Source organism: Myotis lucifugus, unplaced genomic scaffold (assembly GCF_000147115.1).
Source record: "Myotis lucifugus unplaced genomic scaffold, Myoluc2.0 scaffold_93, whole genome shotgun sequence".
NCBI classification, from domain to species: Eukaryota; Metazoa; Chordata; class Mammalia; order Chiroptera; family Vespertilionidae; genus Myotis; species Myotis lucifugus.
In genome coordinates this window covers 875,502-890,872 of record NW_005871141.1, presented here as the reverse complement: position 1 = coordinate 890,872, position 15,371 = coordinate 875,502, and the positions used below count along the sequence as shown (strand labels likewise).

Below are 15,371 nucleotides of genomic sequence, written 5' to 3'. Positions count from 1 at the left end.
ATAGCATAGACCCGTGGTCGGCAAACTGCAGCTCGCGAGCCACATGCGGCTCTTTGGCCCCTTGAGTGTGGCTCTTCCTAAGCCTTAGGAGTACCCTAATTACGTTAATAACAATGTACCTACCTATATAGTTTAAGTTGAAAAAATTTGGCTCGCAAAAGAAATTTCAGTCATTGTACTGTTGATATTTGGCTCTGTTGACTAATGAGTTCGCCGACCACTGGCATAGACCAACAGCCACCAGCTGAAATCAGTAGTTGTGGACATGTTGTCGTAGTTGCTTTGAATTTCTTTTAAATAACGTGTAGCAGGAAAAGCTGAAGTTTCTTCGATTTACTTCTTTTCTCAGCGGCAACCAGTGTCATAGATGTGCAGTATACTAGCATAGTTCAGAACTCTAGAGTTTTTCTATGAATATACAGGGGAAAGTATATTATGTAGCTGTAACTATTGATGAACATTTAGTTTGTTGACAGTTCTTTCTTTCCTAAAACATAGTGTCTCTGTGGATGTTAGTTTTTCTAGAGTCCATAGCAGAAAGCGGAATTGCTGATCCACAGAACATGCACACTACCCGCCCCCCCCATAGATAAAGCCAGATGTCTTTCCAAATTGGTTGTGTCAATTTACATTCTCACTGGAGTATTTCTTGGTTCTATGGCTGGACATTCTCAACCAATAGTTGGTATTGCCAAGCTTCAAGTTTTGTCCTGTTCTGTAAATTGTGAAACGTTAGCTTATCGACAGTCCTGCATGTTTTCGGAGAGTCCAAGACTGGCAGGGCCTCTGAGGGGGACACAGAGAGTCTTAAGGAGGTTGGAGTCCTCAGGAGCTGGTTGCCACCCAGCCGTACAGTATTAGCCGGCACAGGGCTAAATTCTACAATCGTAGGGCAGGCTGTGATGTTGCAGAGGTTCGGAGACGATCCTTGTGTACTAGAGGGGTTATTAGAAGGCACGGGGACCTTGACCAATGAGTAGGAAGAGAGAACAGAGAAGTATCAAGGCAGGCAGCGTGGCTGGAATGAGCTAGCCAATAGTTAAACCATTATTAATTGCCCTTCAACTCTTAGCCAGAAAAGGGGTCAGTAGAGCTGTCAAGCACACCGGTTTTAAACTCATTAGACACCTGAGAACATGGAGGCCTAGAAAAACGAGGTCAGTGTGCATAAATCGCGTAGTCAAGTGTCAGAACTCAAGTAAGCGAAGGACTTCCTGGTTTAGTTACCTCGGGCAGCCAATAGGTTGGTCTCCAATGTGACCAGATAATGCAGAGTTCAAGAAATGACCGTTTTCCCCTCTTTGCACATGTCGCTCTGCTTCCCTTTGGTTAGCTTTGTTCTCAGCAGTCAGTCCTCCTGCAGGCAGAGGTCGGCACCAGCTCATTATTTTGTGTTTTTTTTTTTACTTTTCCAGATTACGTTTCTACTGGAAATAATGTGCGCCCTTTCCCTTTATTTCTGTATCAGTTCCCCAAAGATACGCCCACTCCCACTGCTGGGGATAGCTCAAGCTTGCTAGCCTTCCTGCTGGGAAATGAGGACCAGTTCGTGGATGGCTGCACTGGAATCCTTGCTGAGGAAGGGAAAGTCCCTAATGGGATGGGATGCAGGGCATGCAAACATCAGATGGTCTCATAGCCTGTGTCGTATGCAGGGTGAGTGGCACACATGATTGTAGTCATGAGTTCAAACAGGATATAGATGATATTCATTGCGGGCGCTCGATGCCCACACATCCATGATTGTAGCAATTTTCATAGCAGTGTTTAAATTGACTTCAACCAACACCTTTTGAGCAGATTGAGATTGCTTGTCAGATGCTACAAAGATAAATCAATGTGTGCCTCACCCCTGTGGAGTTCCCAGACTTGTTGGAAGTCGCCAGGGCAGGAAGGTTAGGAGTGTAAACAACGTGGATGAAAAGCAGCCAGGAGAGAGAGGCACCGCGTTCAGATTGCAATACAGGTCTGTGACTGAAGGGGTCACCATCCAGGGGGCAGTTACCACATTTACTCTGAGTGGCATGCATCTCCTGGCAGCTGGTTTCACTTGAGCCACAGCAGAGATGGGAAACCATGGAGGCGCGAGGCTGGCTGCATTGGTTCCGGTGGGAGCGCAGCCTGAGAGCGGAGGAGGAAGAGGAGCTTGGTGCCAGGTGCACTGTAAGGCCAGGACCCCAGTGCCAACTGAGGAGTTCATGAGTTCATGCTTCCTTTGTTTCATGGGCAGAGAAAACCACCGATTAAATAGTCATTTTTATAAAAACCCAGCGTATGGCGTGGCCTGAAGAGCCTGAGCAGTATTCTTTTTTTTTTTGGGGGGGGGGTGTAGTTTTATTTTTGCTTTTGTTTATTAGTTGTTTTTATTTTTATTTTTTTAATAAATATATTTTATTGATTTTTTACAGAGAGGAAGGGAGAGGGATAGAGAGTTAGAAACATCGATGAGAGAGAAACATCGATCAGCTGCCTGCACACCTCCCACTGGGGATGTGCCCGCAACCCAGGTACATGCCCTTGACTGGAATCGAACCTGGGACCCCTCAGTCCACAGGCCGACACTCCATCCATCGAGCCAAACCAGTCTTGGCTATTATTTGTTTTTAATAAGAATATTGTTCTGGTACCAATGGATGGGCCGCATTGGGGCAGGGAGGGATGAAAGCAGGGTTAGCGTGAGGGAGCTTCTAGATCTGTCTTTGTGATGTGAAGGTTTTTGGAGGAAGAGAATGTGTACATTGACGATGAACTTGGTTGAGGCAGAATAATTGGCCGTGTGGGAAATGCTTCAGCGCCAGGATGAGGAGGATGCGGCCGGTGCTGATGAGAGGAGTAGGGCCTCAGGCGGCAGGTGTCTCCTGGGGGGCGGGCTCGGGTGGTTTTTATTTGGCAATGTAATACTGCAAATGCACAGTGCTTCAATTACATGCGGAGACTGTTTATAACATTTTCAGTGTTCTTTGAAGTTCCTGGACACGTTTTTCAGTTTTATGAATTTACACGGGGAAAAGTAATCACCACACGGCATTACTTTTTCACATAGAAAAACAGATATTTTAGATATTTAAGTTTTAAAAACATGTGGCTGATGAAATTAAACACTCCTGGGAGTGGAACTGCTCGGCACTTTTTCCTAATGATCCTGATCACAAATATAGCATAGCGTTTCCCCAGGTATGTTTCTAGGCATACTGTAATAGGGAATGTTGTCAAATATTATCATGGGGGATTTTTTATTAAATATGCTTGGGAAACACTGAGTTATGTATGTTTCTTGAGTTAAGTAGGGTTTTTCAGTGACGTTGGTCTATATTTTTAGTGTTTTGGTGAGTTTGCAAGGAAAGGATGCAGCATGCTGCTTCTCCGAAACTCATTTGATAATTTTTTGGGGGCATCACTTGGGACTGACATCCCATAGAACACATTTGGAAATGCTACGGGATTAGCCAAGGCTCACAAGATGGGAGAGTCCTGGTCGCTACAAGTAGGACATAGAAATTTACATTTTTATATGAAACTAATTGATCATACCAAATATAATTACAAGGTCTCTTCTTTAATATATGAAATTCAATATTGTGTTTTGGAAGATAAATGCTTTGTCCTAATTGAAAGTATTCTCTTTGCGACTGCAGTGGGGAGAACATAGCCTAGAGCAGTGGTCGGCAAACTCATTAGTCAACAGAGCCAAATATCAACAGTACAATGATTGAAATTTCTTTTGACAGCCACATTTTTTAAACTTAAACTATATAGGTAGGTACATGGTTATTAACTTAATTAGGGTACTCCTAAGGCTTAGGAAGAGCCACACTCAAGGGGCCAAAGAGCCGCAGTTTGCCGACCACGGGCCTAGAGTCCCAAGGAGCCAGCGATGGCCCTGGGCTGGCTGCCTCTGCACTGGAGTAGACATTAGAAATGTGCGCACGGTCCCACCTCAGTCATCTCCTCCGAATAAACCAAGGATGACATTTAAATTCCAAATGGCTTCTTCTTGTTGTGCCACCTGCCTCAAGGCTCCCTTCCCTGCATCCCTTGTCACTCCGTATGTATTCAGAGAGTTCAGCTCGGCTCAGCCTGCATTTCTTTTATGTGCCAAGCACTTGTCAGAGGGCCAATTTGTGTCAATACGAGCTTGACATATGTAATGTGCTTAATAAATGATTACTCATTTAGTGGATTGTGTTCTTTTCTAACGACTCAATTCTACAAAGAGGCATCTCCTGCGATTAGGGATCTCAATTCTGTACATCAATCTCTTAGAATTCTTTCTTCCTTAGCTTACGTAGGAAGCATCACCTGTAGGAGATGACTTCTGCAGCCTCCTGCTTTCTTTACGATGCTTGACATTTATCCTTGGGGGAGGCATTGCTGTAGGCATCATTGAGTGAGGATGGAGCCAGCCACCGTACCTTTTGCCAGCATCTGGCTTTTCTTTGCATCTTTCCTTCAAGTACTATATATTAGTATCCAAGGCTTCTTAAGTGGAGAAGGCAACTCTGGAGAGAGAACGTGGGATAATGGGAAGAGCATTTGCTTGGGAATCAGAGTAAAATCTGAATTTCAACTGTTTCAGTAAGATTCCCAACCTCAGCCTCTGTTACACCTGCAAACTGGGTGGGAATCATGCTTGTGTTTTTTGGTGGCTCTAAGGAATATTGATGATAGTTGTAAAAGCTCAGTCACATTAGAGATACTGAATAAACAGTAGCGATAATAATATATATTATTTTTATTCTTTTCTCTCTGCCTTTACTGAATGAATTATTTTCAATTTTATTCACATGTGAAAAGCTATATTTTTAAAGACCACATATTTTAGTTGGAGGTCTTTAAAATTATAATTTAGATTATATGTTTTAGCTTATACTTCTTATAGGACTATTTGTTAATTTCCTTATAGATGCTATTCTAGATTAATACTAATCAAACTTTTGTCCTTGTATTAATGTTTAGGAATTGTTGTTTCCTAAAACAAAAGGTCAATTTAGTGACTAAGGCTGTACTAATCACTGTAATTGATCTAGTGGTAGCCTTGTAATGTCAGTAAAGTGGATAAATGATCTAAGTTCAAATGTCTTTATATTCAAGAAAAATATCTTTTTAGATTGTTCAAGCCAATCAGAGATATATTGCTTAGGTTTGGAGTCTGAAATGGTTTCACTAAATTTAAGACTTGTACAACTTATGTCATTTGGTAATTATTCTTGCCTTAATATATCCAACTCATAAAAAATACTGGGACTACGTTTATAACTTTACATTAGAGACGTGTAGAATATTGAAAATCATGTCTATATTAACATAGAAATGGGCAAAATATCGTCCTTTAAAATATGACCCATATCTTGAATTAATTGGTTATTCCTGTCTACTTTTATGTTTTTAAACTCTAATTTTTGTTAATCCTTACATGTCAGTGCTTATTAAAAACTTTTATTAGTGACCTTTTTAGAGGTCATTTTTGGGCTAACATTTTATGTGCTAACATGTTTCATGTAACATAGATAAAGGATTGTAGCCTTTAAGTTTTTATTTTCAGTCATTTTAGGGAGTTCCAGACTAGCAATAATTTCTATCAAGAGTAAGAGGGTAGTTTGGCCTTGATTTTCTAGGATTGTTTCAATCGTCTAGGATGGCTAGGTGATTGACTTATCAAGTGATGTACACTGTGCTTATATGTGCTTAGGAGTCTTCCACATTCATTGGTAGAAATAGTTTAATTTCCTCCACTAGTAATGACATGCCTATTAAATATGTAAATGAAGGGATAATCCAAGTTGATTATTCCTTTTATACCATTAAAATTTGTGTGTGTGAAGTCTAACATAAAGTTAAATGCACAAATCGTAAGTAATTTAATTTCACGTAGTGAACACATCTGTAGTAAGAACTAAATAAAACATTACTTGCACCCCAGAGCCCCACATAATATCCTCTTAAAATATAATTAAGGTATTTTCTCTGAGCTATCAACACTGAAAATACTTAAAATGATCTATTATTAATTTTTTGAAAGGAGAGTGAACATATACTTGTATCTATTAATTTATATTAGTAGCACTTAGTACAGTAACTGTCTAATAATGCTTCTTAATAAGTTTCTTGAACGTGTTGAATTTTTAGACTTACCTTGTTCAGGATTAGATTTAAAAATGTTTTTAGGAAATAGTTTTCATCTTAAATCTTTATTGAGATACTTAATAAAATAAAGTAGCTTAAGGTTTGTATGACTTAAATACTGCTTGGAAAGCATTATTATTTCATAGACAAAGGGAAGGAAGGCCACAATCATGATATTTTTCTGTCATGTCTGCAAATATTCCTCCAATTTCATTTCCCAGGTATTCTTCCTAGTTCTTAAAATTAGTAAAATAGATAGGCCATTAATTCCCTTGACTAAGTGTGCACTGTTAGTAAAATTTTATGTGCTCCGTCATCAATCCGATGTAATAAAGCAATGGTTTTTCAGTATTTCACACGGCACGGGTCTCTGCCAAGCATCTCTGGGGGTTCTTTGATGTCTAGACAGTTTAAATTATGCCTGCTCCCCTGCCTCCAAATTCCACCCCTGTTCTGCTTCAGGGGCTGCGGGAAACGAAAACAAACCAGAAGGCTCCATACGCCACAGTCGATGGAGAAAAACAAACAAGTAGAGTGAGCTGTATGTCCACCCTGGCAGGTGGACAGGGAAGGGCCCAAGGATGGGCAGTGGCAGGAAGAAAAGAATTAGGGACAAATGTTCTCTTACTTATTGATTTCTAATTATATTCCTGTATGGAAACGCCTGTGCATTGTGGACAGAATGAACACGTTGTAGAGGTGTTAGGGGAGAAAGTAGAGCCACCTTGACCCAGCCCCTCAGTATTCGCCTCCCTACAGCAGCCAGATCTGAGTTGGGTGTTTCTCGTACATTGTTCCATTATTGAAATGATAAGATGCAAAGTTGCATTTTAAGTTGGAAAACTAACGTTTCTTCTTCTTTTTTTCCCTTTGTTTTCCTTTCATAAATCGGGATGATTCTTCCAATTCACCCTTTTAGAAAGTAAGTAACTTTGAAATTTCAGAGATTTTTTTTTTGGTTAAATTATTGGTTTTATTATTTCATATGCACACGTACATATACGTTACAGCATCTTTCACTTTTAAATTCTGACTGAGGTTATTAACCCTTACATTTAGTGTGAATAAAAAGTTTTAATTAAAAATAGGAAACGTTACATAGCTGTTCATGCTAAGACTTTTAACACATATAACACATCTTTTATACCCACAGCAAATCATTGTGATATGTATGTATATATGTCTGTTATGTATATGTATATTTTTTTCTTAAAGTAGGCCAAGGCATGCTTCCTAGCTCTGTTTTTTTGTGAATATAAAAATATATAAATAATACTTTTACTTATTCCTGTTCAGAATAAGTAAAATAAGTTGGAGTTAAGATTCATTTCCAGGAAAAGCAATCCAGATTTCCTAGACTTTATGGAATTGTTGAGAAGAACAGCTATAAGTAAATGGTCTGAAAGACTTTTAAAATGCACTCTTTTATGTATATTCTGCACATATATGCTAATGTTTTATTGTTTTAAATAAAACAGATCATATAAGGTTTACTTTTCTGTAAAGAATTGCAACTGACATGCATAAGCGTAAGTGATCAATCAGCCAGTGACTTGAGTTGCAAATTTGCCTTTGTAAAGTATTTTCTAATTGTTCTAAAAGGCAAATGTTGTAGGGTGTGGAAATAAAACAAATTTCATGTTTGTTTTGGGAAAGATTTGGGAAAAACCTGTATTTTTGCCTGAAGGGAATAATGATAAAAAATATATGTACGAGTATTTTGAAGTATTCAGTATAACATACATAGCATCATTTATCTGGAATTTATTCATGAACAGATATTTCTGGGGAGATGAATATATTTTACTTTATAAAGTATGTCTGGCCTACTTTAAATACAAGCAAAAAAGTCATGGAAACTTTTGGAGATTGTGAATTACATATTTTTAAATATTTCTATAGTGAATCTTGAGTTAATAAACAGTATAATTAAATAATATATTTATGCTCAACAGAGCTTATTATTTATCTGAAACTGGGTGCTTATCACTTATGTTTGCAACAAGCATAGCATTAAACTGCTATTTAATAGTCAATTTATCTTCAATTATCTTTTGTTTACTGTACCTTAGAAAAAAATTTAAATTATAGTGATGGCAAATTATATTTGTTCTGTGTTTTTTAGCTATCTTCAACGCTATGTTATTCTTTAATATTCTAAATCGGAGCTCTTGGAATTGTGTGTGCTAGGACCTTGGGAATAAAGATCAGCAAGAATGTGCGTGAGGGTGGATGTTAAGAGGACAATTTTATTAAGTTATATTTTTTAAAGTCTACATTGTATCATTTTTATGTATTGGATTCTATTTTACTTGTAGTGTTAACATCCTCCTGCCAAGGCTCTACAGGAAATCTGTGTTTCTGACAGTTTCACTAAATTAAAACTCCACAAATCTGGCATAATAATTCCCGGCTTCCAATGGTCCGTGCTTTTGCCTGAAGAGAATAATGATAAAAAATATATATTTTGAAGTATTCAGTATAACATGTATAGCAGCATCATTTATCTGGAATTTATTCATGAGCAGACATTTCTGGGGAGATGAATGTATTTTACTTTATGAAGTAGGCCTGGCCTACTTTAAATACGAGCACAAAATCTTTTGTAAGGAAAATAATGAGGCTGGGAGCTTGCAGACGCTCACGAGGGAAGACATTACACAAACACGCAGCTTTCTCACCATGTGGACTTCAGCGGTACAGCGGCATTGTTCTGCGGCCACGTTTATGTGCGGGATCTGCTCCCTGTCAAGCCCAGTGGCATCGTATTGACGTGTTGGCACAGAGCGCTGCTGTGTAAAGTGATAAAGATGCTCCTGTTATTATAATACTTAGAAACCGTGAGGACCAGGATGTGTGTATATGCTGACTCGCTATTAAGTATGTTGTGGAAACTCAGCAAATATGGCTCTTTCATTTTATCGGTGACTTTCCATGCTAAGTAAGAGATTTGATGATGGTGGCTTTTAGGACACATTTAATTCGGTAATGCAAAATTATGTTTCTATCACAGAAAATAAAAAAATTTAAACCTAATTATCTTAAAGGTCCTCTTGTCCCCAAATATTTCACCTGAGAGGTGAATAGGGTGGGGTAGGGATTCTAATCAATATTGGCTCAACCAATTATTGGTCTTCTAGCATATGTGTATGGAAACAAAAGTAAATGAAAGTAATAATTCTGGCTCTAAATTCTAGTTTGCAAAGATAACGGTTTGCAAACAAAACACAAAATAAAGCTCTAAAGTCTAACCCAGGAAATACATTATGTGTCATACATTTCGTAAACATCTCTCTATGTAGATGAGTACATTTCAGTAATGTTTGCACATATGGGTTTCAGTATTTTTAATCACTAGTTTAATACTGTTAGAGTTATTTTTTTTAAAAAAAACTGTTGATTTCATAATTCAGTCACTTGCATCTTTCCTGCAGAACATAATTATTAGCTGGGCAGAATTCCCAAGCGCACATTTCTTGATTTGACAAATCTAACTGAGAAAAGGATGTTAGTGTTGAAGATGTGTCAGAGATAAAAACACAGATATAAATTTTTATTTAGCCTTGTGAGAAGTGCAATCCCACGAGTAACTTAAATGCTTATAATTTCAAATCAGTCCTTCCCGGGTTTCTTATTATTCTTTTGTTGCTTTTCAACCTATAGGACGGAACTGTCCTTGAACTTGGGTTTATTTGATCATTCAAGTGCAACCATCAAGTTGTCTGTCATATTTAAATACCGAGGCTTCCTGGTATTATTTGCAAAATAGCACCACATAAACGTTTGGGCTTTGGTTTCTTTGAAATATAGTGTTGGTTGCTTTATGAATAAAAGCATAATTTCAATTCAGGAGGCTTGCCTGGAGCCTATAAGACAGATGCATCTGATTAACTTTGGCAAACTGGACTGGCCTGTTATTGTAATGTAGATGTTTTCAGGGTTGGGAGGATATTTTTAAAAGGCATGCAAGAGGATTTTTTTTTTAAGACACGAGAGAACAGTTCTGCCACAGGAGCTGCGTCTCAGACTGCTTCATTTTTGCGCACTTTTGTTTTCTAGTGGGACTTCTCCATTAGCCTGTCTGAATGCAATGCTCCACACGAACACTCGAATAGGGGATGGAACCTTCTTCAAGATCCCTGGAAAGTCAGGCCTCTATGCTCTCAAAGTAAGTCGCATTGTTCTGCATAGTATGTCTGTTATTCCTGTGTATCATGCATCCCCCCCCCCGACTTGGGCAGGTAAACAAAATTAAATTTGAGTAAAGGTTTAGAAGAATGACCTCGATGCCTCTTAAATGTTTTCAGATGTCTTAAAAATGATTTCATATTAAGAATAAACAATGACATTTTTCTTTAAGGAAAACATATCTGTGGTTGCAGCCTAACATATGGTAATGGAAAATAGCTGTGGCTTTCTTAGCATTCTTGATTCCTAAAAATCCACATGGACGGGTGCCATGGATCATCAGCCAAGAGCTTAGCTTCAGATCACAGTTGCCACAGACGATCTGGCTTAATGGCCGACGGTGGATACATAGCTTCACACCTGATGCCTTTCTGTGCTTCATAAAAAGAAGCAATCTCTCCATTCTCCTTGAAAACTTGCTGATTTAAATGTTGTTAGGTTTTTAAAGCAAACAGTGATCTCAACGCAGGTTTACTAACAGTGCATATTGGTTATGTGAGAAGGATAGAGAAAGCTGCAGATAACGGAGTTTTCATTGCTTGAGTGCAATTCCCATTTTCCACTGGAATGGGAAACGCCATCTAAGATGCAGAATTCCCGAGGACAAAGCCGATGGTCTCCCAACGCTCATGTGCCTTGGATGGAGTAAAAGCAGTGTATTATTCCTTATGAATTAAAAAGAAGTCACTGCTTTCATGAATGATGGATTACGTTGAAAGTTCATTAATTTCCTGTGAGAAGGTTTTGTTTTGAATGTTAAAAGTTATACCTGGCAAAGAAACAAAGATTCTTTCTCAGCTCCTAAGCATTAAGAATTTATCTTGTTACTGTGTGTCTCAGAAAATAACTACAGGTTAACCTTGTATTATTTTAGTTGCTTTTTGTAGCTACTTGGGTGTTTCATTTAGTGATTAAAATTCTGAGTTGTGAAGTCATTTCCTAACATAAGAGAGAACTTAGAATTGAAAAACATAATGAAAACAATGTATGTCAAAGGGGAATGGATTTTGTATGGATTTTAAAAGGTTATCCAAAAACTCAGCTGTGGCAATGGGCCTTGCCCAGTTTTGTTTTTTTTGTTTTTGTAAATACATTTTCTTTTTAAAAAAATTATTGATTTCAGAGGGGAAGGGAAAGGGAGAGAGAGAGATAGAAACATCAATAATGAGAGAGAATCATTTGATTGGCCGCCTCCTGCATGCCCCCCACTGGGGATCAAGCCCGCAATCTGGGCATGTGCCCTTGACCAGAATTGAACCTGGGACCCTTCACTGAGCCAAACAAGCCAGGGCCAGTTTTGTTTTTTTTAAAGGTGTACTTTTACATTAAACAGTAAGTCAGTATTAAAATTTCAAATGACAAGTAAATGTGGTGATGCTTTAGGATGCTGGAAGTGTGTTGAATGTTTTCAGTTGCTAACACATCTCCGTAAATCATTTTTTAAAACGATGTAGAAAGAGGAGTCGTCCTGCCCAGCTGAGGGGACGTTGGATTTAGGCTGCGAGTCCGAAGTGGATGGCACAGAAATGGCGGAGGCCAGCGCCCGGGGGGAAGGAAACGGAGGTCAGTGAGATGGATTTCAGGATGGAATCCCTGTTCCCTTAAAAGTTATATCGAATTTCAACAATTCACTAACTGAATTCCCTACCACTATCGATAGCCTTTTCTTCTAAGTGTTTATCACCCACTTAGATTTATCATCAAACAACTGTGATTCAAAAGGTTCGTACCTAAGAAAAGTAAACAGTTTTTGGCTTTTGGCTTTTATTTTATTTTCATTTTGGATGGATTCCCCTGGGTAATCTTGAGTGTTATCAGCATATTTCTCATGCCAGGTGGGAGGGTCACCTGAGGGTACCTGGTGGTTTTAGTCGTATGTGAGGCTTGAGCATGCTGGGGGTTTACGTCTGATGGTGCTTGACATTACAATCTAATATAATAATAGAGGAATATGCAAATTAGCCGGGACGCCATAATGTCACGACTGATCTACAAGTGGTGGAGAGCTACAGGAGGGCGGGGCAGCGAGCTACGAGCCGCCAAGAGCTACCAGCAGCAGTGGGCAGGGTAGCCAGCCGAGGCAAGCAGCAGCGAGCTACTCGCACACAGATTCGTGCACAGGGTTATTAGTAGTTTTATAGTAGCTTCATTTCTAGGTTTGTCCATAATAAGGTAAGCTTGGTGTTTGCATTCCTCCTAGTGAAACAAGGGCCACATAAGTCCTATTCTTGTGAACACTTTTGAAAAGTAAGCAGCCCTTCCAGTTCTAAGGGGGCATTTCCACCCCTGAGTTCTCTCCAGGTGAATTCATTTTATCTTTCTCTAGACATTTGCATATGAATCTGCTGTGTATGTAGTGTCTGTGTTGCAGTTTTGGCAAAGTTTTGTTCTGCAAAAGCCGCCGTAATTATTGTCCACTTGCTGCCCACTGGTCCCGCTAGTGGACCCTGGTGGTGGTTTGGGGAGGAAGGTTGTGTCATTAAAGTCCCTGTCAGTGGACTCATAGAAATCAGTCTCTTTTCCTTAAACAGATCTTAATGGATCCTTGTGGAAACAATGTATTTCACTGATAGCCAAAGCCACGCGTTTTATTATTGGCCACAGGAGTCCCTTGGTGTTGTACCGGGCACCCTGCCTTTAAGCTGGTGTGCTCCCTGAGATGGAGTCCGCCTCAGCGCCTACCTGATCTGCAGCAGAGATTGCGAATCAGTGTAAGAAACACAGGGTCTTGTCTTAGTCAAATGGCTGAAATAAGCCTTGTAGAGTTTTGTGGGTTTTTTTTTTATTGCTAAAAGTATTACAAAGGGTATTACATATGTCTCCTTTTTTTCCCCGCCCTTGACAATCCCCTACCCTCCCTTACCCCCCAGTGTCTTATGTCCATTAGTTATGCTTATATGCATGCATACAAGTCCTTCGGTTGATCTCTTACCCCCCTCCCTCCAGCCCCCCAACCCTCCCTGGCCTTCCCACTGCAGTTTGACAATCAGTTTGAGGCAGCTCTGCCTCTGTATCTATTATTGTTCAAAAGTTTGTAATGGTCTTTATTATCCATGAATGAGTGAGATCATGTGGTATTTTTCCTTCATTGACTGGCTTATTTCACTTAGCATAATGCTCTCCAGTTCCATCCATGCTGTTGCAAATGGTAAGAGTTCCTTCTTTTTTGCAGCAGCATAGTATTCCATGTGGTTTTTTTTTTTAATCAACTTTCATTGAATTTGATGTCCCTAATCCTATACCTTTTGAAAACTCAACCCACCACCATTGTAGTTGTACTGTGAGCTTGGGCAGGTGGTTAGAGGGAGGACACATCAGCGTGTGCAGCGATGTCTGGCTTCCTGGAAGGGCTGGTGAGTGGGCAGACACTCCTCCTTCAGCGGGACAAAGGGGATCTTGGTGCGCCGCCCCTCTAGTTGTACTGCCTATTTGCACCAGCACTTGTGTGCTGTCTCTCAACGTGTAGACTGAGCTTGGACTGAGCTCAAGGGCTGCTCTTGACATGGCAGTCCCAACAGTGAAAATCCAGAGTGAAAAGAGACCGCTCATGGGTGTCAATGTTGGTAAAGAGACAGACAATAATCATACAGACATGAAGCCCGGCCAGTGTGGCTCAGTGGTCGAGCATTGACCTCTGAACCAGGAGATCACTGGATTGATTTCCTGGTCAGGGCACATGCCTGGGTTGTCGGCTCAATCCCCAGTAGGGGGCATGCAGGAGACAGCCGATTGATGTTTCTCTCTCGTCATTGATGTTTCTATTTCTCTCTCTCTCTTCCTCTCTCCGAAATCAATAAAAAACATATTTATTTTAAAAAACAGGTATGTAAAATTTATAGCTTATTCAGTGCTGACAAGTGATATGGGGCAACATAAATAAGGAAATAAAAGTGGGAGAGAGGGGTATGTTTGAGAAAAGACCCAATGGGAGTGAGGGAGAAGATATTTAATGGGAGAGAGTTTTTGGTAGAAGCAGCAGAAATTATATAAGTCTTGGGGAAGGAGAGTTCATAGAATGTTCCAGAAACATCAAGAGGCCAGTGTGGTTGGGAGCCAGAAAGAGCTAAAGGGGGAGGGGGGAGGGGGCAAAATATGGTAAATTAAGAAGTAAGAGAAGTTATAGGCCAGACTATATAGTGCCTTGATGTTGGCTTCTGTTTTGAATGAGATGTTAAACCACTGTAGGGTTTTGAGTTAAAGAGACGATGATCTCACTTAGGATCACTCAGTACGATAGATAGATAGATAGATAGATAGATAGATAGATAGATAGATAGATACAGGCATATAGACATCGATCTGTTTTCACCTCTATCTATTCATATATGTATGTAGATAGATATAGATTGTATGTTAACCAGGTAAAAACAGCGAGACTGGTTAAAAAGCTATTGTCAGAATCTAGAGAAGAGGTGATGGTGGTGTGAATAAGAGGAAGAGCAGAGCATGTGATGATAAGTGATTGGATTCTGGATGCACATGAAGGTAGATCCAATAGAAGATGCTGAATTTAATGCAGTTATGAGAGAAAGAAGAGTTCGAGATGACTCCAAGGGTTGAGTGTGAGCAAAGAGAAGAATAGCATTGTCTTTAACGTAGATGGCGACTCTGCCAGAGAATCGGTTTGGGGCCGGGGTTATTGATCAGGAACTTAGTTTGGGACATATTGAGTATGAGATTATTTTTCAACAACCAGATTGATATGTTAAATAATTGGACTTACCTGTCTTAAACTCATGGGAAAAACCTTGCTGGAGATGTACATGTGAAAGTGGTCAGTTGATAGATGAGATTCAGAGGCAAGAAACTGGATGAGATCACCAAGAAACTGAAGGCAAATAGGAAAGAGAAGAGGTCCAAAGACTAAGCTCTGGGGCACTTGAATATTAAAAGTGAGCAGGATTGTAGGAACCAGCAAATGAGGCTGAGGGTGAATGGGCAGGAGAACACGTGGTCTGTTCTGGAAAACAAGTGAAGAAAGTGTTTGTGGGGAGGAGGCACTGACTCAACTGTAGCAAATGTTTTTGATATGTCGACGTATAATGAAGGCTTAGAAATAG

At 39.6% G+C, this 15,371-nt stretch overlaps 1 protein-coding gene across 1 annotated transcript in view; it reads left to right on the top strand.

Moving 5' to 3' along the window:
* The window catches only part of ASXL3 (additional sex combs like 3, transcriptional regulator), a 136,505-nt gene that overhangs the window by 30,897 nt on the left and 90,237 nt on the right, over positions 1-15,371 (top strand). The window contains exons 3-4 of the mRNA XM_023756401.1: positions 10,183-10,291; positions 11,766-11,874. Coding sequence (XP_023612169.1) covers positions 10,183-10,291; positions 11,766-11,874 — 218 coding nt within the window. The remainder of the gene's footprint in view (positions 1-10,182; positions 10,292-11,765; positions 11,875-15,371) is intronic.